At 46.6% G+C, this 23,393-nt stretch overlaps 1 protein-coding gene across 2 annotated transcripts in view; it reads left to right on the top strand.

The window, feature by feature from the left end:
* YTHDF1 (YTH N6-methyladenosine RNA binding protein F1) overlaps positions 1–23,393 on the top strand; it is a 284,714-nt gene that overhangs the window by 114,599 nt on the left and 146,722 nt on the right. For both annotated transcript variants that reach the window (XM_069650782.1, XM_069650781.1), the window contains exon 3: positions 8,805–8,884. In XM_069650782.1, the coding sequence (XP_069506883.1) occupies positions 8,805–8,884 (80 nt within the window). The remainder of the gene's footprint in view (positions 1–8,804; positions 8,885–23,393) is intronic.

Raw genomic sequence — 23,393 nt, 5'->3', positions numbered from 1 at the left:
GCTCCCCGGGACTGGTACTTGCCATCCTAAAACAGTGCAGGAAAATCATTGGGTCAATATCTATCAAAGCGGACCAGTCGTACAGAGTACAAAGAACATTGTGAGCAGTGTAATGGACACAGCAAGAAACCTTCTGCACTTCAATTTATCATTTAGTGAACATAACGTTTATTTTAATAACTTTTATCTGGACATTCCTTTTAGTCAAAGCAAATTATTTGTTGCATTTGTCTGACATTCTCCTGTTCTAAGAGGTTGACTGGGGGCAAAATATAAGTTGCAAGCTACTAGTCAGCCACTGAAAGGCACTCCCCAGCCAAATTATATAAATGGTTCTTACTCGCCACGAGTCAAATATAAAAAGCCAATTGCAAGCGCACATTTGGCACCCTGATGTTTTGTTTACTCATACCACCGACTGATCTCGGGGTACCTTGCAGGAAATCTGTTTACCTAGGATTAAGACAGTGTCTTGCACCCTGAACCCAGGACTGAGGAGCCACCTGCCTGCTTTCAAGCTGTTAGGCTTGCAATTTCCTATTCAGTGTCTGTGATTGCAGGCTGGTCCATCAGGCCATTGCCGTTGGTCACAATATTTTTAACACCCATCTTCCAACTTCTCTCATCCACACCCGTAGGTTGCTGTGATGCACCTACTCACAAAATGCTCAGGTAGCATACTGATTTTGATGGGGTGAGGTTCATCGTATTGGCTTAGTAAAAAAAGGTAAAGATACCCTTGTTATTGATGGACTGTGACAAACTGTCTAGTCTCCTCAAACCAGCCTTTACGGTTCTCTTACACAAGTGATTAAGAATTTGGTGTTCAAACCAGTTGACTAACTCAACATTCTGCTAGCATCAGTGGTTAAAGCTTTCACTTCCAGCTTTGTCCGATCTGGAGTGCAGTTGCCAACTGACATTTCCTGCACATTGATGGTACAATAGCTGATGTGCTAACCATACCGGTCAAGTCATGAGTCCCATATGAAATACCTGCGAATATGATTTCAAAAGCGTTCAAATGCTGGCATGAAAAAGCCAAACCTGCTGGTGTTGTCACTACTTATTTAATTGGAGTGTTCATGAAAATCCTACCTCAGAATTTGGTAGAGTAGTAGAGGGGCATCAGTGTTGAACTTCACTCTAGGGGACTAGGATTCTAGGAACTTGTGGAGGAATGGGCATGGGGGAGATAGTATTTTTAAAAGTAGCATATCAAAACAATGCTTGACTTTTTTAAATACTTTGTATGGCGACCATGTACACTCCCACAATGATATAGTGAATGTTTTAGGCAGGAGTTAATAAGGGGTATCTGTTTGCACTGTGGTGGGCCTTGGGTAGAATGAGCAGCAGAATGTGTTGCCGTTGCCACAGCTGGTAAATAAACATTTGTCTATAGGCTTCATCCGTTTAGACAGAACAAGTTCACGGGCAACAATTATCAGTGCCTCACGTAGTCGCTTGAACTATTTTAATTTGGAGAGGTAGGTAGGGATCATTTATAATGTACTGTGCTTCCAGTTCTATGGTGGTGACCTCGGATGCCAACGCAGGGTGCAGCGTTCGATAAATACATTTCTGATGTTTGTTAATCTGCTTGGATTCACATGCTGTGCATATGGTTCGACATCCAGTGGTAACTGCTGAGTATTGCATCTTGTCTTTTGAGAATCGAAAGGGGATGTCGACATGGGCATACCTGTAACACTATCCCTACGAGCCGTGTAGTGTACCCAAGATCCCTCACGCGTCGAGGTCCCTCAGATAGTTTTTTTCCGCCCAGCATACTGGTCGCCTTATGCAGAGCTCATCAAAGACATTGCCTATTGTCCCCTCGACCTTTGGTCGAATAGTTTATATGAAATAATTCAGATCACCCTATCTGTCCCTTATTTCGACAGCTGTTGCAGGTCTCTGCTGAAGACCTTCAGACGGACAGTGATCCAGTCGGCGCTGCCAACCACGTAGCCGGACCTTCCGCCGGCCTACACAGTAGGGAGAGTGGGGTCGGGGTGGACATTTCTGTACAATCTGAGAATGCCTTTCCCTCTCCTTCCGCTTTCCCTTTTGGTCTTCGTCACTCTACCCATCCTCGGCTATGGAGAGGACTCCATTTAGGTTTTGCCCCATTTGGAAGGGCAAATTTCCATGGAAAGATGAGCACAAACGGTGTAACCGTTGCCTCCCCCTTGATCACAACGAAGTCTGATACACGGCTTGTAAGCTCCTCCGTCCTTAGACATTAAAGGAGCGCAAAGTCAAGCGGTGGGTGGCCTACGGGATACTGAAGGCGGATTTCTCTCCTGCTGCTGCAGCCACTGATTGTGACCACGGTGAGAATGACGATCAGACCTTCGAACCGGAGGTGGTTGACCTTTCGACGGAACGCTCTGGTTTCACATAGTCTGTCCCCGGCCCTGCCAGCATGGCTCAGGCACTGCTATGGGGAAGTCACACCCCGGCGGCAAAGATGAACATTTGCACAGCACTAAACACAACCCCAAGTAAATCTTCGACCAAGTCAAGAAGACTTAAGCGCCAACGATTCACTGGAAGTTCTGGCGCCACCCGCTGAACGTCAGGATCGGCAGCCTTCCCCGCAGCTGCATATGCGCCTAGCCACGGGCCATCAAAAACAAAGGGTGCCATCTCTAATATACCAGGTTCCGTCGAGGCGCATCACAAGAAGGCGTCCAGCGACGACAGGGTTCCGGTTCTGCCGAAGAAGTCAGCCGCTGAGCACAAGGCCCCAGCACCGCTGAAAAAGGCTCCTTCAAAATCACAGGCTGACGCTACCCGCCTCCCGTCTGCAGGGGACGTCGCTGACAGCTTAGCGAGGATTGTTTCCGCCGATTCTCAGACGGCAGTCAAGGAATTCTTCAAGGCTTACGGAAAAGGCCAAGGATACACCGAGATCCAAGGATGGCCTAAGGGGAGTGCCGGAACCCTTCCATAAGCCGAAAGAGACGCAGGGACGTCCCACCTCTGTCAGGCTCCCAGGAGGAGTTCTCTGAGAGCGAAGAAAGGATGTTTTCGACGTTGAGACAAAAACCTCGACGTTTTTCAACAGAATAGTGTTTTCAAGACCCTTTTCCACCTCTGGACCTTTCTAGGTCTTCTGTTTGGGCTAGAGAGAAATTTGGAAACTGCATGTAAAGGCTGAACGGGTTTGTTTCCCTTTCAGAACAACCCACACCTAGAAGGCCAAGGGAGGAGAGCCCTTTGGACCCTGTAGCAAAATTCCCATAGCTCTTTCACCCCTCTCTGGAAGAAGATGTATACAACTATCACCTAACTGAAGAACACATTCCTGCAGACACTCAGGATGACTATCAATTCACCAATCCTGAGGACATGCATGATCCCATAGAGGGCTGGGAGGAGAACCCAGATATGGGTGACCCTCAGCTATGGCAGTATCCAGAGCCACAAGATCTGGATGCCTTATCTTTGGATTCCCCCCAGACCACCCCCACTAGACAACCCTCGCCAGTGGATGATCAATTGACGTTTAACACCATGTTGGGTAAAGCAGCTGAACACTGATTGCCACAGATGAAGCAGTCCCTGAAGCTGACTTTGTGGAGGACATCCTCAAAGAGAAGCCCCCGGCCCGCTGGGCTATTCCCCTCCTCAATTCAATGAAACGTCTGGCTTCCTCCTTATCAACACCTGCTCTCAAAAGAGGCGTTAACCCAAGAATAGAAAAACTCTTTGGTCCTTCTCTCTTCTCTCTCGGACCCTCTGTATAACAGCGGTCACTCCCACCTCACCCCCCCTCCACAGATTCTCTGGTGGTTACAAGAAAGAGGGAAGGGGTCCCTTTGTCAACCGGCGAGGCACCCCCTGATAAGGAAGGTAAAAGACTTTACGCCCTTGGGAAGAGGGTTACTGCCGCTGCAGTGTTCAACACGCATTGCCAACAACACAACCTTATTGGCCAGCTACGCGGATGCTCAATGGGCCTTACTACAAGAACGCCTACAGGAGGTTCCTGAACAACTACGAACTTACTACAGTCACTGAGGGCAGACAAGTGAACCAAAGCATACTTAAGAAGACTTTGGATTCTGCCGAGACGGCTGGTCGATCCCTGGCTCGGGGCACACTCCTGAAGAGACATGCATGGCTACAGAACTCTGGAATCAAGCCAGAGGCGCAAGCGTCACTTATAAATAAACCCATGGAAGAATCCAACCTGTTTGGGAAAGCGGTCGACGAGGCCCTCGAGACCACAAAAAGGTGCATGACTCCCTAGAAACTCTAGACCAAATTACACAGACCCCCCTCTACAAGACGAGGATCTGGTTCCAGACGGCTTTTTCATGGCCAATGCTTCCCTCAACAATACTCCTCAGGAAACAATTGGAACTCTCCCCAGGGAACCAGCAGACACACCACCCCGTATCCCCAAAGGGGTCAGTGTCGTGGAAAAGGAAGGGGCTGGAACCCTACCCCCAGAGGCTCTCCGGCCTCCGGTTCAAAATGACCCAAAGATTCGGGGCCCCTCTCCTGCCTCCCCGGTTGGGGGCCGGCTCACATCGTTCCTTCAGGCATGGGAGGGGATAACTACAGACCAGTGGGTGCTAAAGACCGTAGCCCACGGGTACTGTATAGAGTTCAACCGGTCCCCAACAAGACGACTGACACCAGACTATCGTCGCATACTTCAGGGAGTCGAGACACTACAAGAGAAAGGAGCCATAGAAATCGTACCTCTGTCACAGGTAAAAGAAGGTATTTATTCAGTGTACTTCCTTGTACCCAAAAAGGATCTAACCACGAGCCCTGTTTTATATCTGCCCCCAGCGAAAAGAAATTGTAAAGCCACACAAGTTCTGCATGGTCACTCTGCAGGAAGTAATTCCCCTGCTATCACATGGGATTACATGGCAACACTGGACATGAAATATACATACTTTCATATTTCAATATTGCCAGCGCACAGAAAATACCTCAGATTTGTGATACAAGACAAGCATTATCAGTTCAAGGTACTGCCCTTCGGCGTTGCATCTGCATCAAGGGTATTTACAAAGGTACTAGCGGTGGCAGCAGCACATCTGCGCAGGCTATCCATCCCGGTCTATCCTTACCTCGACGACTGACTCATAACAGGGGACTCTTACGAAACATGTCTGTCAAATACCCAAATGACGATAGATCTTTTATTCAGTCTGGGATTCTCTATCAATGAGAACAAATCCAGCCTAGACCCCAGTCAGGTCAAAAAGTTCCTAGGGGCTCTAATTCGACAAAGGACTGCCTCGTCTTCCCCAACGAGAGGGTCCAAAACATGCTGTTACATTTCCCTTCGTATGTAGCCAGTCGAGAGGTGACGGTATGCAAGGCTATGCGACTGCTAGGAATGATGGCGCCATGTTAACTACTTGGTTCCTCACGCGCGTTTGTGCCCAATGCAGGAGTGGCTCAACAGCCAGTGGTGTCAAGGCAGCGGACAGTGGGACGATCTAGTGGTTGTCTCGCCGGCCCTTGTTCTCTTGATGCAGTGGTGGTTGAGGAACAACCTCTTGAAGGGGAAATCCTTCACCATCCCGCAGTGGAAGCCACTCTAACTACAGACGCGTCTCTCACAGGGTGGGGAGCTCACCTGCTTCAACAAACGGCGCACAGAGTTTGGTCATCAGACATAGCATCCAACCACATAAACCTGTTGGAACTGTTGAAAGCACTAAAAGCTTTCTGGACACATCTGCAGGGGAAGACAGTCCTGATCCTCCGACAGCACCACGGACATGTACTATCTGGACAAACAAGGCGGCCCCCACTCTCCAGGGCGGTCCAAACTGTCCCAAACATTTGGAAGTGGGCTCTCAAACGCAACATGTTCCTGTTATCACAACGTGTTCCAGGGGAACTCCATCTTCTAGCAGACGTACTCTGCGGAGACTTCCCGTTGCCTATGGAGTACGAATGGCAATTACATGGAGACATAGGGCCTCATTAGGACCCTGGCGGAGAGGGTTTTACGCCAGCGTAGTGCATGGCGTACCTCTCCGCCATACTACGAGTTCCCGTAGCGCCATGGCGGCCTTTTCCGCCTGGTTTTACCAGGCGGAGAAAACCATGGCGCTACGGGACCTCGTTGTTAATTACGCCACCGTATTTTACGGTGGCGTAATTAACTCCTTCCCCACTCCCATTATACCCTATGGGGCAAAAATGGGAATGGGGAAGGGCAGAAAGGGGATTGGGGATTTACCGCCCCGCCAAGGTCGGAATGGGGCGGTAAATCCGCCAACCCCCATGGCGCTATCGGCGGCTTTCCGCCATGCTTCGCGGTGCATTTAGCACCGCGAAATCCGCCTGGGTCCTAATGAGGCCCATAGTCTCCAACGTTTTTGCAGAATGGAGCTTCCCAGAGATAGATTTGTTCGCAACTATGGAGAACGCTCAATGCCAAGATTACGCCTCCAGGTACCCTCAGAACCGTTCCAAAGGGAACGGACTCTGGATAACATGGTCAGGGAAATTTGTTTACTTTCCACCCCCCCCCAGACTCCCCTTCTCAACAAGATAGTGCACAAGAGGCACCGGCAACCATTCACAATTATACTGGTGTCCCCCATGCGGGCCCGCCAACCCTGGTTCGCTCATCTGATGTAGATGTCCCTATCTCCTCCAGTCAAACTGCCTTGCCCGTACAACATGTCGCAAGACAGAGGGGAGATGATTCACCCATGCCCGCAGACATTGAGCGTAGCGGCCTGGCTCCTTAGGTCATAGTTTGGACACCTGCAGCTCCCTCCAGAGATGTATGGACATTCTCAGGGAGGCAGGAAAACCGAACACTAGATATTGCTATTCCAGTAAATGGAAACGGTTTGTCATCTGGTGCAACTCAAAGAGCATTAACCCGATTGACTGCTCTCCCACACACATTGTTTTGTACCTAACTCATCTACTTGACTCAGGCCTGGTCTTTCACTCTCTAAAGGTTCACTTGGCTGCGCTTTTACCATACACTACATCACAACAGAAAGTGTCATGGTGGAAGATATCGGTTATTAAAGCTCTTCATGGTGGGAGTGAAAAGAATTCACCCTCCCGTTCCTAAACCGGCTCCCGGATGGGACCTAAACGTGGTGTTGACTAGGCTTATGGGGGCTCCTTTCGAGCCCATGCACAAATAGTCTTAAAGATCTCACCTATAAAACTGATTTTTTTTTTAATAGCTATTACCTCCTTTAGGAGACTAAGTGAACTACATGTGCTCTGTCCTAGATCCCTATGTAACAGTTCACAAAGATAACGTGGTTCTACGCACTCGCCTTAGGTTCGCGCCTAAATTCATTTCCAGGTTCCATGTGAACCAATCTATTGAACTACCAATGTTCTTTCAAAACCCATCAATCCTGGGAGAAAGAACCCTGCACACACTGGTTGTACGCAGAGCTGTCATGTTCTCCATGGAAAGAACTCTAAGAGAACTAATCAGTTAATTGTTTCAGTGGCGGCAGGAAGAGGAGACGCAGTCTCCAAATCCACTACCTCCTAGGTGGATTGTCAAATGCATCACACTCTGCTACAGTCTTGCTAAGAGAGAGCTGCCTTTCAAGCCTAGAGCACATTCTACTCTAGGCACTGGGGCTTCCATAGCATTCATTGCAAATGTTCCCCTTGAGTCCATTTGCACATCGGCAACCTGGAGTTCTGTACACACCTTTACAAAACACTATTGCCTAGACACTCATTCTAGGTCTGATTCTCAGGTGGGACAGCCAGTACTAAGAAATATTTTCACTACTCTTCCTTCTCACAACCCATCATCAACTCTGGGTACTGCTTGCTAGTCTATGCACAGCATGTGATTCTAAGCAGATTAACAAACATCGGAAGATGTGCATTACTTACTGTAAAAGCATTTCTGATGGTTTTATCTGCTTAGATTCACATGCACCCACCCTTCCTCCCCGCTCGGATGGAAAGAACATAGACTTCTTACAACTTTCTCTCTGTTCTGTACTCGCGATAGTCATAAGGCTCCATCTCGGCAGATAAAATACAATCGGAGGGACCTCGACGTGTGAGGGATCTTGGGCACACTACACGTCACATAGGGATAGTGTTACAGGCATGCCCATGTCCCCTTTGATTCTCGAAAGACAAGATGCAATACTCTGCGGTTACCACTGGATGTTGGACCCATATGCACAGCATGTGAATCTAAGCGAATACAACGATCAGACATGCTTTCACGGTAAGTAATGAATATCGTATTACATGCTCCTTGTTAATCTCATTTATCTGATGTAAGCAACATGTTCTATACTATGAAGGGAGAAATCAGCAGCAGAAGGAATTGCCTTGTCTGCTGTGTCTTTCCTTCCACTAGATTGACATTCTGTTACTGAATATGCATATGCCAATTGCACCAAGAGAAATGGCGAGCTTTGATTGTCTATTGATAATTGTATTCTACTGCTTAAATTTACACTTTTAATTTTTGATGATCGTGATCAAATATCTTAATCTGGGGACCAGCGGATTGGAGGGGTTTCAATGAAATCTTTTTGAAACTTGTTAACTTTTATGTCCGACCTCAGGAAATGTATCTTGCACCAGTTTAATTACACCACATATCGCTTTGTTGGGTTGAATGACATTTTTAAGTCACTTAGTCTGAGTTTCCTTTTGTTGTATGTAGACTGATTTATTGTAATCACGTTTGTTTAGATGTGATCTTACTTGCCACTTAAACCCAAAAAATTATGAAATTAAGATTTGTTTGGCTTTAGTGATAGTTGAACAAATATAACTCCATCTTATTGTTTCAGTGCAAAATGGTTCGCTGCATCCAAAGGATACAACTCATGACAGTGACTTTGAGCCTTACCTTTCAGGACAGTCTAATCAGGTGAGTTAACTTTTGTTTGTTGCAGCAGCCAAACTCGTGCTGATATCATTGGGCAGTAAGTGCCTGTATAAAGTCCTGATGGGCTGATTGCTTCATTTGACACCATAGCAAAGTGTTTAGGAAAGATGCCAAAAGTTGTACATAGGGATATTGTGAAACGGACACCAACGTCTTCTATGGCGTGAAGCCGGTTAGCTGACGTTTTACAAAGTATTCTTTGATCGGGTGACTGCTGAAAATGGGCATTGTGTATGGTTGTGGCATACTTTTTGACGAAGCCTGTGTGAAGTAGATTTAAAAAAAAAAAGTTGGGACTATGGAAAGAAAGATTTTCCTGATTGGGTTTTTTCTTTACTACATTGCGAAGAAAAATTCTCCCACCTCCTGTCAGCTCCTCAAACCCCACTTTAATGAATACTGAAACCTTCTCTCTCGCCACATTCCACCATATTGGACATAAGTTTATTTTTTCTACTGTGCATATCACCACTGCAGTGATCTTAAAGCGCTGTGCAAAATCCATTTGTTTGTTGCCCGTGAATAAAACACCCCTAGCTTGAGTTTGCCCATAACCATGTGTGCACTTTGAGTTACCTGCAATTCTCTCCCCCACGCCACCCCCTCAGCACTTCTACCCTTCGCTCTTCCCCGCACTTGCACGATCTAATGACACAAGGCCTGGTAAGATCGTTATTTTGCCTTCCCTTTGTTTCCCCCTAGTCTTGTCATGCCTAGAAACACTTGTGTACAGGCGTGTTAAAAATGCCATATCATATAATATATCTTGTGACAAGCTAACCGAATCAGTGACTGGCCTCGGTGACACAGTAAATCCAATGCTAATCCGGTTACTTTGTCTATTAGGATGTCTCATGGTGAGGATCCCCCAATAGGACACCTTGTCACCCTGTCGGTCAACACATCTCCAAAGCGAAATGTGTGCAAACAATACCAAAAGCTGTTTTTTATTGGAGACTGGGGTCTGAAAACCTGATGTTGCAGTTTTAAACCGTTTCTTCTGTAAAAATGAAAACCACCTTTCCCCGACTAGCCTTAAAGGGGGTTCCCCAGTACTCAAATTTTATAATCCCATTTTGTGCAAGGTGAAATACGTTTTTGTTTTTTTTAATCTCTACACCTATAAAAACCATTCAATGCAAGCTAGCTTTACACTGACCAATCTGTGCTGGTCAGCCACTGCTCCTTCCAGATGCTTTGCTTCAGGTTCTTTTTCCACTCATTGGTGAGCAGAACTCCTGGAACAGATCTGCTTTTCTCTCTGCTCCTATATGGTTTTATAAGAAATATCAATTTTGTTTTTTGAATGCTTTTAGCTGCCATTCGCAGCAGTTTGACCTTGTTCTTGAAATATGTTCATTATTATTAAGATACACCACTATGCAGCACAGAAATGGCTATTCAGAGCCAGTGGAAAGAAATATCCGGAGCAGAAGAACCCTTCTGCTAACTGAACATATTTCTTGTATCCTGCATACCAATCCAAACAGATGTGAAAGTTTCATACCTCGAAGGCCTCTGAAGGTGTGAGGCTGGCCCATCTAGACCTATTTCAGATCTTTCAGCCAGTTAAAAAATGGCCCTATTATCTCTGCCTAGGGATTTGTCCGCTGGGAAGAAGAGGTAATGACACTAGCAATATCCACGAGAGAAGATATTGTGTTGACTAGTATTTCAGTGTTGGGGAGAAGTTTCAGAAATCTGCTAATTCCTCTCTACCTTAGAGACCCCCAGCAACTTTGCTGGATTTTGAGAACTTTCATTTTTAACCTGGAGAGATTGAGACCCTTTTTCCCACTCTCTCATGTAGTTTAATGTGATTTTGAACACTGTTTCTTTTGGTGGTGGAGTCTGACAAACTCCATAGGCATCCTCTTTTACATTGTGTCACACTGCACCTTCAGTGCAGTGGCACAGGGAAGCCTTTCAGATTTCCCAAAGGTATACATGTCTTCTCTTGGATAAACTCCTGTTTCCAAGAGCAGTAAAGTGAAATTGACTTTACTTACATTTGTAACTTTCTAGACCCAGCACACACTATCTTACAATAGGGTGCTGGAGGGGTTATTTGGTATTCCCTTTTATCTTTGCTCTCATTTAATATTTTTATGTTACCCTTTCCTTGATGAATGACTGGTGGCAGTGGTTTCCTTTTAACTACCTTGGTGTGCATTTCAGCTGCAGTAAACCACCCAAGGGTGCCATTTTTGTCAGATGGCCCCGGCCTTCTTTTTTCGCCATTTCTTTGTGGAAATGTCCTTCTGGAGATTTACTCTGTGTGCCAAAGCAGGTTTGGTCCCTTGTTTGTTTTGCCTTTGGTGGGATTCACGAGTGAAGTCCGCCTCTGGCTCCAGGGTGTCTGGCGGGGGCAGGAAGCGAGGGAGGTGCCCAAAACTCCCTGTGCTTTCTCCTAGGAGACCAATGCACGCTTAGTTGATTGGCCGGCTGGCTGTCCGCCAAGGACAGCCACCCTGCTGGGTGACTGACAGCTAGGCTGGAATGAATGGGAGAAACCTGCATAAAAGGCAAGGCGTAATGGCTTGGAAAGCAGAGTCGACCACTGGACGAAGGAATCCAAAGAACTTGGAAGAGACGCCTGCAGCAACTCCTGGACCGTTGGTTTGCTCTGTGACGCCCTGAATTCGCTTTGACTAGAGCAGCCCTGCAAGGACGACTTCTCCCTTTTGAGTTGGTGGGACCAATCAACTCCAAAGTAAGCCACCTGGATAACCTCTCAAAGCTGGTTGCATTTCCACTGCAGTTGCTGCTTGAACCCGAAGAGCCAGGGAGAGTAACACCAGATTGTGTGCATTGCTTTTGAAGTTGGCCAAGAGCTCCAGGAAGATCTGTCGGACTCCCAGGAAGCAGGACTGACTGAGCCAGAGCCACCTCAACAGAGAGCTGGACCCCAGATGCAAGGAAAGCCCATCTCAACACCGAAGAGTCTGCGATGGTGCCATTTGCTGAGACGCGAGGAGTTGAAACCACGAAGTGCCACTCAATAGAAGTTGGTCCTTTTCTGTCGCCGGCCGTCCCGTTGCAGTGCAGGAGTCCCCCAGACATCCTCTCTTGGACCCACGACTGAGACCCAGGAACACAGGATCTGCAGAGCTGCACAGGAACAGAAGCCAGCTGGAACCGTTTTTATTCTAACCAAAGGTACTGTAAAGTCTGAGAGAACTTGCCTCTTGTTGTGTAACCTCACTTGTTCTCAGTGGAGACTTGTCTTGGTTGCTTCTGTAGAGTTGCTAACCCCTTCTTTACCTCACAAGCCTAATAAGCTTGTGGCCCTACTTTGATTTCTTCTCTTCTACAAAGACTTCTAAAACATTGTGCAAGACTTTTACCTACCTGCAAGAACTGCATCAGCTCACCTAGACTTTTGCCAATGGACTTTGGCCTGGCTCCCTGAATAACTCTTCTTCCCTCTGACATTGTGTTTCGTCTTCCTTCCAGGAAGGTGTTAACTGACTTTGCATTGGGAGTTACCAAACGTACTTACCTGCTTCAGAATATTTGAGATCTTTTACTAATCTTTTTCTTTAACATACTCCTAAGTATTGCCCCAAATGCAACAGTGATATATTAATGTCCACTGTCCTAGCTATTGAAATCACCTGAGGGTTTAGGAAGTGTCTGTGTGCCATCCCAAATGGGTATTTGCTGATTTAGGGAAACTGAGTGTGTATTTTGGAGTGTATTTGTGTGTTACTATTATATGGCCCCTTCTGAAGAAGGCTTACTCAAATTAATAACTGTTTAATCAAGAAAGCTTGTGTGGTAGAGTTTATTTGAATACTTGTCACTGTGAATCTCTAACTCCCCTACAGCTCAGTGTTACTCACCACGGTTCAGGCCGGGGAGGTTACCAGAGGCTTCAGTTCATCAGATCCACCAGGTGATGACTTCCTCGAGTTTCAACTCCAAAGCCGGGTTCTCCCAGAACCCTGGCCTCCAACTTGAGGGAACTTTTTTTTTTTATGATGCTTTTACAGAAAGACAGATGGATTGATCACACAAAAGAGCAGGGAACAGGCGCACCGCCAACCAAAGCTGTAAGAAGGCAAAAGAAACAGATTTACATCAATTCAGCAGTAGCTTGAGCTAACCGTCACCCAAGCCCACTATATACCTTAAGCTGTTTGCATCTGCGGCGTATGATTAGGAACCTAGGGAAAGCCAAGAGACCTTGATTACCCCTTCCGTATGGTATTCAAAACATGGAGGCAATAATAGAAGAAAAGGGCAGTGAGCTTACCATAGGGGACGATAATAGTTAATCAGTCAAAGTAGGAAGTCCAGAGACGAACAACGGCGTGGAGAAAATAACAAATGGGGATGTTGGTATAGGAAAGCTTTCCTGGGCGGGACAAGGGTTGCACTAGGGATGAGCTGGTGCACTGTGCTGCTTAGCATTCTTGGTGCATGTGTTTTGAAGTCTGGATGAAAGCAAGTTTGGTTCCCTGGAGGTTCTCAGATGACTGGTAGTTTGCAAGAAACAGTATGAGCGACACTCGCATGTGAACCCCTAAGCAGAAGTGTAGTAAGTAATGGATTGCTCAGGATTGAGTAGAGATGCCTCCGTACACAATAAGGCAAGGAAATGGCTTAACGATCAATAAGCGTGAAGATGATGCGGGGGGGAATGGCTTCAGAGAACTACTGGTAGGCAACGGTAGTTGGATAGAAGCAGGAGGAGTCCATGTCCATTCCAAGTGGTCTTTAGCCAGTCAAAGTCATGGTTAAGGGATGAGATGAAAAGCAGGTCGGAGGACGAACAGCTGGGTCTGGTTTACTAGTAGAATCGCATAAATGGTAAATAACGCTGCAAATAGAAGCAGCGAGCAGCTGTAAGAACAGGATCGTTAAAGGTGATGGGGAAGGCGGAGTATGGAGTCGGAAGCAGTCTCCAAGGCAACCGCCAACACTGCCCGACTGAGGCAGCCAAGCAACAGCTTGAAGGGTGCCGGCACCCACCGACACGGGGGGAGCCAGTATCCCTAGGTGTAACAGCGGCCAATTATATCTGCCTTGATGCCACTTAGACTGAGATCCTGCTCATCGGAACACCAGCTCCCTCCTTTCCTTTCACTCGCTGGCTGCCCACCCTGGGCCCTCTTCCTTCTCCTACATGTGCGGCTAAGAACCTTGTGGTCATCTTCAACTCCCCACACTCCTTCGCTCCTCACATCTCTGACATCTCTAGGAAGTCAAACTACCAGCTGCACCTCCTCAGAGGTATTCTTCCCTTCCTCACTTTCCCCCAGAAGCTCACTGTCTCCAGAGCTCTGGTTCTCTCTAGGCTGGACTTTTCTAAATCTTCCTGCCTCTACAACTCATCCAGAACAGGACTGAGATTTGTCTTTTGCCTCAATCCCAGGGATCGTATTTCTCCAGCCCTGAAATCTCTTCACTGGCTCCCAGTGGCTGCAAGGATTAAGTTCAAGACCCTCTGCATTGTCCACAAGGCTTTCAGGGGCCTAGGTCGCAATACCTTCAACTCTCCCTTCGGATATACCTTCCTACTCAAGGTCTTCGCTCCACCTTTCTCGGAGACAGTTGCTTCTCCAAGCAACGAGTTGTTGCTAGATCTTTCTGCAGCTGGGGCCTCCCTCTGGAATTGCTCCCTGAAACTTGAGAACCATCTTCGGTTCCAGAAGCACATGAAAACCTTCCGCTTTGCTTCTGCTTTCTCCCTTCTCCCTTCCCCTCCCCTGCAGATTTCTGTTTCTGCTCTGGGCACCAGGCTACCCTCTGAATTCTCACCCAGATCCCTGCTCACCCATCTGCATACCCGCACTGCCTCCTGGCAACCCTTGCACTTGGGTCTGTATCTGCAACCCTACAGTCCCCTTACCTGCACTTATTAGTCACCCGTTGTCTGCACCGACACCTGCTGGCCGCACTACCTGTTTTGTTCACATGTTCAGCACTTCGCACTCCTTTTCTGCCTCTTGCACTTTCCCCCTGCCCTCTTACCTGCACTTGCACGTTCTCAATGTCACCGGGCCCTGTAAGAGTGTTGTTTATTACTCCCTTGTACCACTCCCTTGCCTCGTCATGCCGTGAAACACTTTTGTATGGGTGTGCCATAAATAAAATATATCATACCTGTATTTCTGCATTCATGCCTATAAAATGCATTTATTAAAGCACACATGCAGCCATATAGGAAAGACATTATAGCTCCATATTTTCCATAGCAAATGGTTGCTCCTGTAACAGCTGCTGCCTTAAGATATAACAGCAATTTGAAGAACTTTAATGCTATTTGTATACAACTTTTATATTATCCATGCTGCCAATCTGCAATGTGATTTGCCTTCAATGTATTAGTGACATAGAGAACCAGACCGATACCTATTTATCCGTTCTTTTCCATTTTTATAAAGAAATAGACAGCAGATTGATTTCCGTCTGTATAAGCAAAAATCAGTAAAAACGGAACCTTAATCAGATCTTATCCCGAGAACGGATCCAAAAGATCTTGGATGTTTTGCTTTTGATTGTTTGGGTGGTCTAGCTGGAACTAGATTGAATTCCTCTGTTCCTTCTGTTAGGAGACTTGCCTTGACTCCATCGGATCATTCTTTAAATAGATTGACACTGTAAATCTGTGTTTTGTCTCTTCGATCAGGTTGAGCAACACAGTAGTTACATGCGCTAGTTTGTTCTATAACCTCGTACGGTCCGTGCCACCTTGATATCATTTTATACCGAGAGGTTGGTAATAACACTAGAACCTTCTGCTCAATGGGGGAAAAAGGACGTGGTCAGTTTTGATATTGCACTGTGCCTGCTGATATTCTTGGATTTTAGTCAAATGGGAGTTCACTATATCCTGAACCGCATGCATGTGTGCCTTAACCCGCTGTGCAGTTTGTGACAGGGGTTTGATGGCCTCTTCCCAAGTCTCCCGTAACATATCCAACACATCTCTGCGGTCTCGTCCTACAACTCAAAATGTGAAAACCCTAGAGATGCTTGTGGTGCTTTCCGGATGGCCTACGCAGCCCGTGGTAAAAGCACACCACAGTAGTTAAAAGTAAACCACTGCCACCAGCCATTCATAGAGGAAAGGTTAAAATAAAAATTGTACATGAGAAACTAGAAAGTTACACATGCAAGTAAAGTCAATTTCACTTCACTGCTCTTGGAAACAGTAGTTTATCCAAGAAAAGGTATCTAAACCTTTGAGAAATCTAAGACTTTCTCTGTGCCACTGCACTAAAGGTGCTGTGTGACACAATGTAAAGATGATGCCTATTGAGTTTGTCAGGCTCCATACTTAACGAAGAAACGCAGAGTTCAAATCACAAAAAAAAAATGAGGGTGTGGAAAAAGGGTCTCGCTCTCTCCAGGTAAAAAAACGAAGTCCTAAAATCCACCAAAGTTGCTTGGGGCCTCTAAGGTAGAGAGGAATTCTCCTTAACACCCCTCCAGCCCCCACTTTTCTTGGTTTCTTGCTGGACCAACGAGAGCCAAGAAAGACCATCAGGATGTCCATAAACTTCCCTGGATCTGCTGGCTTTCATGGTAGTCTCCAATACTTTGCACCACCACCCTGGTGCCCGAGCTGTCTTTATGGGGGTCAGGCATCCGTCTTTTTTTCTTAAATGTTGGACCCTGTTTCTGAGGCTTCCTCTTCTCCTATACTAGCATTCCTTTGCTCTGGAGGGCTCTTTCATTGCTAAACATTTTGGGTCTTTGGGTTTAGCTTGAGCCCCTCGACTATTTTTTTTTTTATTTCCTTTTATTCTGTTATAGGTTGGGATTTTGGTGTCTCCTCTTGGTCCTCTTGCAGTGTCCTCATTTGAGGGTTTCCAGAGGTAGCAGTAGCTATTCTTGACTCCCCTTTTGGTTCTCATGCTGCTACCTTGTGACCCTGGCTTAGAGGTTGCAGTTGTCTTAAATTACTGAACTAAGTATATTAAAGAAAGTTACAGAACAATGGCAGGAAATGCTTTATGAAAATGTTACGTCTGTATAGATCTACAGCGACCTTCAGTGCTAACTAAGTATTAACAGTGCTTAAACAAATCAAAATGAAGAGTAAAAGGCCTGCCGGCACAGCAAATGGGGCCAGAGAGAATTTTATTGCAGCTGAACTAAACATGCCCCTTATGTTAATAGGCATTTGTATTGCGCATTGCACCATTAGTATAGTCTCAACGCGCTGTAGGTTGAATGCCTTCGTGAACCAGAGTCCAGGTCAGTGGAGATGGTCAGAGCAGTAAACCGTCCGTGTTGCTAGACCGATTTTCTGTTGGTTGATAGGTGCTAGAGAGGTCCTCAGTCGGTAGTTCTGCTAGATGGGTTTCCTGATGGGTAGGTCTGCTAAATACATTCCCAGATAGTCTGGATTAGCAATGAATAGGTACTAGACGTTCCTCAGTATCTAGTTCTGTTCAGGAATTTCCAGATGTGTAGGATTAGCAGGCAAGGAGATTTCCTGGACTGATGGCATAGTGCATATTTACAGAGCAATCTGTGCGATTAGTGCTTCGGTTGGTAGTTCAGCTAGTTGGATTCCCAGATAGATGTGATTAGCAAAATAATTGATAGACCGCCCCTGGTATCTAGTTCTGATCATGGTTTACCAGATGTGTAGGATTAGCAAGCATGTGCTTTTCTTGGACTGATGGCATAGTGCATAAATGTATGGCATTGATCAAATTTATAAGTGCTATTAGTGCTTGGGGTACGAGTCTAGGACAATAGTTCCAGATTATTGTAGATAGGCATCTCTAGGGCGGAAGAAGGCAATGATTCAATTCCGTCATGAACATTTGTACTACTAAGATTCAGGTTTCAAGTCTGGGGCAAAGGCTCCAGATAATGGGGGTATATCTTGTCTGGCATGAGCCTATAAAAGGGCCTGTTTTGAGCAGGATACCATTCCATTTCCTGGTTGTGGTGGTAAGTCGAGTGGTTGGGGCATTCCCTTATGTGTTTTTTAGTCGGAGAGCCTGGTTTTGAGTCCCTTCCAGAAAGCAGTGTAGTCTTCGCTATCTCATGAGGGGAGGCAGTGAGTGCCTCAAAGTTGGCACCAGTGTTGAGTAGGCTGACCCTCCGATGCTGGCCAAATTGGAGGTGGGATCACTAGGAGGGCAGTGCTTATTGATATTTTATTTCTATCTCGCTCATACACGTGTTTCAGAGCACAGCAAGGGAGGGGAATGGGGGAGAAACAAAACAACAATCTTACTAGACCCAGTGGCATTGAGAATGCGCAAGTGCATGGGAGAGGGGGGAAGGGAAAAGTGCAAGGAAGGGGGGAGAAGTGGAAAATGCAGAGCAAAAGGAGAACAGAAATAAATACAAATAAATAATTAAAACAAACAATCGTGCAGCCAGCAAGTGGCAAGTGCTGAGTTTAGGGAAGCAGACAGGGTAGGTTGGGTAAGTGAAAGGAAGGAAGAGGGGGGGACTGTATGGGTATAGATACAGACCCCAGTGCAAGGGGTGGCCCAGAGGCAGTGCTGGAGGGGTGACAAGGTAAGCGGGAACCTGGGCCCGGAGGACAAAGTGTGGCCAGGTGCACAGTGCCAAGAGACCATATCAGCAGGGGAGAGGGGGGTGGGAGAAGGCAAAAGCAAAGAGGATGGTCTTAAGGTGCTTCTGGAACCAGAGATAGTTCTCTTCAAGTTTTAGTGGTAGGGAGGCTGTTCCAAAGGGAGGCCCCAGCCAAAGACCGAGATCTACCCCCAGCTTGTTTCTTTGAAAAACGACTGACCCTGAGGGATTAAGAGGTAGAAGAGCAAAGTGCTCAAGAGGGGAGGTATTTGCGGAGGGATAGGTGAAGGTATTTTGGACCCAGGCCACAGAAAGCCTTGTAGACAATGTAGAAGGTTTTGAATTGAATCCTTGCATCCACTGGGAGCCAATGGAGTGATTTCAGAGCTGGAGAGATAAGATCCCAGGGCTTGAGGCCAAGGACAAGTCTTGCAGTCCTGTTCTGGATGTGTTGCAGAGGGCGGAGAGTAGAGGCAGGTATATTTCGAAAGAGGCTGTTCCAATAGTCCAACCTAGAGAGAACCAGAGCTTGGGAGACCATGAGCTACTGGGGGAAGGAGAGGAACTGAGGAGGTGCAGTAGGAAATTAGAATTAGACATCAGCGATGTGGGCGGAGAAGGAAAGTGTGGAATCAGAAGACCCTGAGATTCTTAGCCTTGCAAGTGGGGGTAGAAGGAGGGCCAAGGGAGGCTAGCCAAAGAGTGAGGGGAAAGTATGGAGAAGGTGCGTCTATGAGGAGGTTCTCAGTCTTGCTGGCATTCAGTCAAAGATTTTTGGCGGAACACCAATCTTGAATGGCAGTAAGGCAATCGGAGATGAGCGAGAGGAGGTTGGCCTGAAAAGGAGTGCAGTGTCCTTGGCGTAGCACTGGAAATCTGACCAGAAAATGCCAATGCAGTGGGCGAGAGTTGCCAGGTATTGGGTGAAAAGGCAGGATGAGAGGTTAGACCCCTGGGGAACACCACAGGACGAGAGGAAGGTGGATGATAGGAAGGACCTTAGTTGGACCTGGATGGGTTGATCAGAGGGTGCTTGACCTTAGGGTGTGAGTTGGGTGGTAAGGTGTAATCGGAGGCGTAATAGTTTCTTGTAGGAATTTGGGGACTGCTTTGTGCACCGCTCGGTGGGTAATACATAGTTTGAAGGTGTCCCTGCGTCCATTTGCCACAGGGGTAGCTCCAGTGGTGCTAGTATGTGAGATTGTGTGCAGCTAGACTGAATTGATCGTGGGGATAGCTGCAGTCTAGTGTTGTAGGCGCTGAGCTGAGAGACGTTAGTGGAAGGGATGTGCGAGTATCCATGGGGTTGGAAGAGGTTTCCTTCTCCCTAATTGCCTTCCTGTGCCTACCGAATTAACTGCTCTCCTTTTATAGGCATCTGGTGAGTTAGGAACATCCAAGTCTAGTACAAACTCAGCTTTATCTGCAACTCACTCAGGCGGCATGCAGTTCTAGGCTGACCACCCGAGTCAGGAAAAATGCACCTAGTTTTGACAGTTGCATATAATCAACAGTGTAATGAAAACCACTTGGATTCAAACTATGGCACTGTATTGAAATACCAGTTACATAGGCTAGATGCAAGTAGGTTTAAGGTAACTGAGTAGTGAGTGTTGAGGTTTTACTGGAGTGCAGTAATGGCTGTATTCCCAGCCCACACCACACTTACCTAATCAGTCGCTGTAGGTTGTCTGCATCATGCACCCCAGGCGAACACTGGCAAACAGAGTGGAGCTGCTTAGTAAGGAGCGGCCCTTTACCTCTGGCCCTTAGCCGGAAGGCTGCCCAGGGTTCCTCTAAGATGACGGCTGCAACAGGGCCCAGCCAATCGCAGGGAGGCCGAGGTGGAGGCGGGAAGAGGGCATGGGGACTACAGGGGAGGGGTCTGGGTCGGAAGTGGAAGCACAGGGACCCAGTCGGGGCGGGGAAATGAGGTGAACAAAACAGAAAAAATGGAGGGTGCCGAGGGATGGGAGGGCGGGGGGGGGGGGGCGACACTCACCTGGCCAGGACGGTGCAGCAGGACCTGCTTTCACGGGCCTGCTGTAGATGGAAAGACTGTCCTGGTTGCACACATAGCAGGGAGACTTTGGCTGCAACAGAGCTCAGTCAATCTCAGAAGTGGGCTTGCGGACAATACATGCTCACACAATACTGTTTTTCTTAGCATGCTGGGAAACCTAGTGCTTCATATATAATGGGTAAGGAAAAATCACATGAATGCAATGAAAAAGCATAACTGAATGGGTTTTTTCTAACAACATGGGGTACGTTGCCTGGTACACTAAACCGATCAAGGGCTGCAAAAGACTTGGAGAAAACACATAAACGGAAGGAATGTAAGTTAGTAGTGTGGATTTAAATTATAGAATTAACTACAGGGAGATGTTTTGGGGATATTACTCCTGTCGATGTTACCAGTTCACTTACTCTTACGTCCTGTCCCCTTTCCTCCATATTTTTTTTTTTTATTGGTTTAATTGTTACAATTTTTACAAAATTAACCAGAAGAAAAAGGAGAATCCATTTTCCAGTGTGGTTCGTAAGTCTTTCCCAGTTTGAAACAGTCTTTATCGGGGCGTCCAGTTATTTCAATTTATAAGTTCAAGGTCTTCAGGAATAGAGACAATCCAATGACACATTGCTGGTTGTTACCACTGGCCAACATGGTCCATAGGTTTCCCAAGTCTAAGGTGCAGTAGTTCCTAAGCGGGTGGGCCAAGAAGCGTTGCCTAATCTCAACAAGGCCAGTGCATTCTAAAACCAGATGTTTAGTAGTTTCTGTCACATCTGGTATGTTACAATATCGACAGTTATTTGTGGTGGATTGTTTGCGTATTGCAAGAATTTCGTTAGTTTTTAGTTAAGTCGAAACCTTAGGAAGGTTCGGCTTAAGCACTTTTCAGGACGTTGACGAAGGTAACCACACACCTCGTTGAGTTTCATAGGTGTACTTGGCAGGTTTGCTGTTAGTGAATAGTTTTTGGCGACTTCTAGAGTGTTAATCCAGTCCGCTTCCAAAAGTTTCTTTGTCACCTGGTTTGGATTCTGGAACAGTATTTCCCTGGGGGTATCCAGGCCTTGTAGGACAGAAAGGTTGGATTGCTCCCATCTGTTGAGCATTCTGTTGTTACCATACTCAATTTCTGTCCGAATGAGATCCAGGGCTTTGTTTCTTGGAGCGTTGATGACTTTACGATACAGCATAAGACTAGCTCTCATCTTTAAGGCCAGGAGTGAAGTTAGGCAAAGTTCTCTTCTTAATAGGGCTATCGGTGTAGAATTGGCCAAGCCAAATACTCCTCGCCAAAAGAACCCTTCATATTTTGCCCAGCCAGAATTCAGCATCGAAGGCATTGCATCCTTGCCATAAATCAAGGCAGGGACAACTTTAGATTTGTAAAATCTAATAGGGATGGTGGAAAACCTTCTGTATTTTCTGTCCACTGATTTGGCTTGAGCAGTAAGGTTTTTCAGTTTTGACCAGAGGAAATCTTGCATAGTCGATTCTTCTTTGTCATTGCTGATCATGATGCCCAGGTACTTGTAGGCGTTTACTGTTTCAAGGTTCCTCTCCTCACATCTCCACAGGAATTTTGATTTTCTATTTGCTGCCGTTTCTAGTATTTGTATTTTCGTCTTGTCTTTGTTCAGTTTCATGTTATTTTCTGCCAAATACCGGACTAAATGGTCTAGTTGGCGTTGCAAGCCTATAGGCGTTAAATCCATCAGAATAATGTCGTCTGCATAAAGTAGTCGCTCTATCTTAGAGCCTCCAAGCGAAGGTGGAAAGCATCTGACGAGGTCTGTTGATCTCCCATAATCTGCGATGTAAGCATTGTAATGAGCGGGTGCAAGGGGGCAGCCCTGCTTTACGCTTCTTGAAGTCTGTATTTCATTAGACATTCTCCCTTCCGCACTAAGGCGCACACGTATGGTGGTGTCACAATGCAAGGCTTTTATAGGCTCCAGGATCGTTCGCGGACAGCCTGCTTCTTCAAGTTTTCCACAAAGCCTCTGCCGATTGACCTGGTTGAAAGCCTGGACCAGGTCAATAAAAGCTAAGTAGATGGTGGGGCCCCCCTGCACTACTTTAGCTTTCAGGGAACTCAAAAGGAGAATATTGGTTGTTGTCCCTGAATTTTTCACAAAGCCATTCTGGAAAGGGTCTGCTTGATCTGTTGCTTGAATCCAAGTTTGGAAGGCATCCAGTGCCATAGAAGCAAACACCTTGCCCATAACATCCAAGAGGGCAATAGGTCGATAATGACTCGGATCGTCGGTCGAGCCTCTCTTGAAAATTGGCACGATGATGCCTTTTTTCCAGGAAGGGGGGGATTTCTGGAGATAGTTGCAGTTGCCGAAGATCTTACTCTTTATGGAAGCCCACAATTCAGGAAGTTTCTTGAGCTCCACATTGCAGATACCGTCTGGCCCAGGGGCCCTTGAATTATTCAGTTTGTTGATTTTAGATAGAATCGATACATCGTCGGCAGGGATAGTCCATGGTTCATGGTCGTGCCCTGATGTTTTGTCAGCTAAAGCTTGCGGAAAGTTCGAGTATGTTGTTGGCGCAAACAAATTTGAGAAATGGGCTATCCATTTAGCCTCTCCGATGTTGTTCTGGATGTCCCCAGACGTTTTGTTGAGGGTTCCCTTAATCAGATTCCAAAATTCTCTTGATTTATTGCCATGAGTAGCGGACAACATTTGCTCTGCGTCGTTCTGGTACAGCTTGTGCCTGTAATGTCTCAGCCAGCTCTTATAGTCTCGAACAGCGGATGTCCATAAGTTGAGTGTTTGCTGATGGTGATTTAAGATAGGTTTTCGTTAGACGTCGATGTAGCTTTTTTTTTTTTTCGACAAGATCACAGTGCTATGAGTGTGGATGACCGGCTGCAGGTTTGGAAAACTGTGTGACTGGAATTGTTAACCTTGTCAGTAATGGAGTGTAGTCCAGATCGCTTCTGGTTGT

The sequence above is a fragment of the Ambystoma mexicanum genome, chromosome 3p (assembly GCF_040938575.1).
Source record: "Ambystoma mexicanum isolate Mex_15411 chromosome 3p, UKY_AmexF1_1, whole genome shotgun sequence".
Classification (NCBI taxonomy): domain Eukaryota; kingdom Metazoa; phylum Chordata; class Amphibia; order Caudata; family Ambystomatidae; genus Ambystoma; species Ambystoma mexicanum.
Note: the sequence above shows the minus strand (reverse complement) of the source record. Positions and strands in the feature narration are given on the sequence as shown.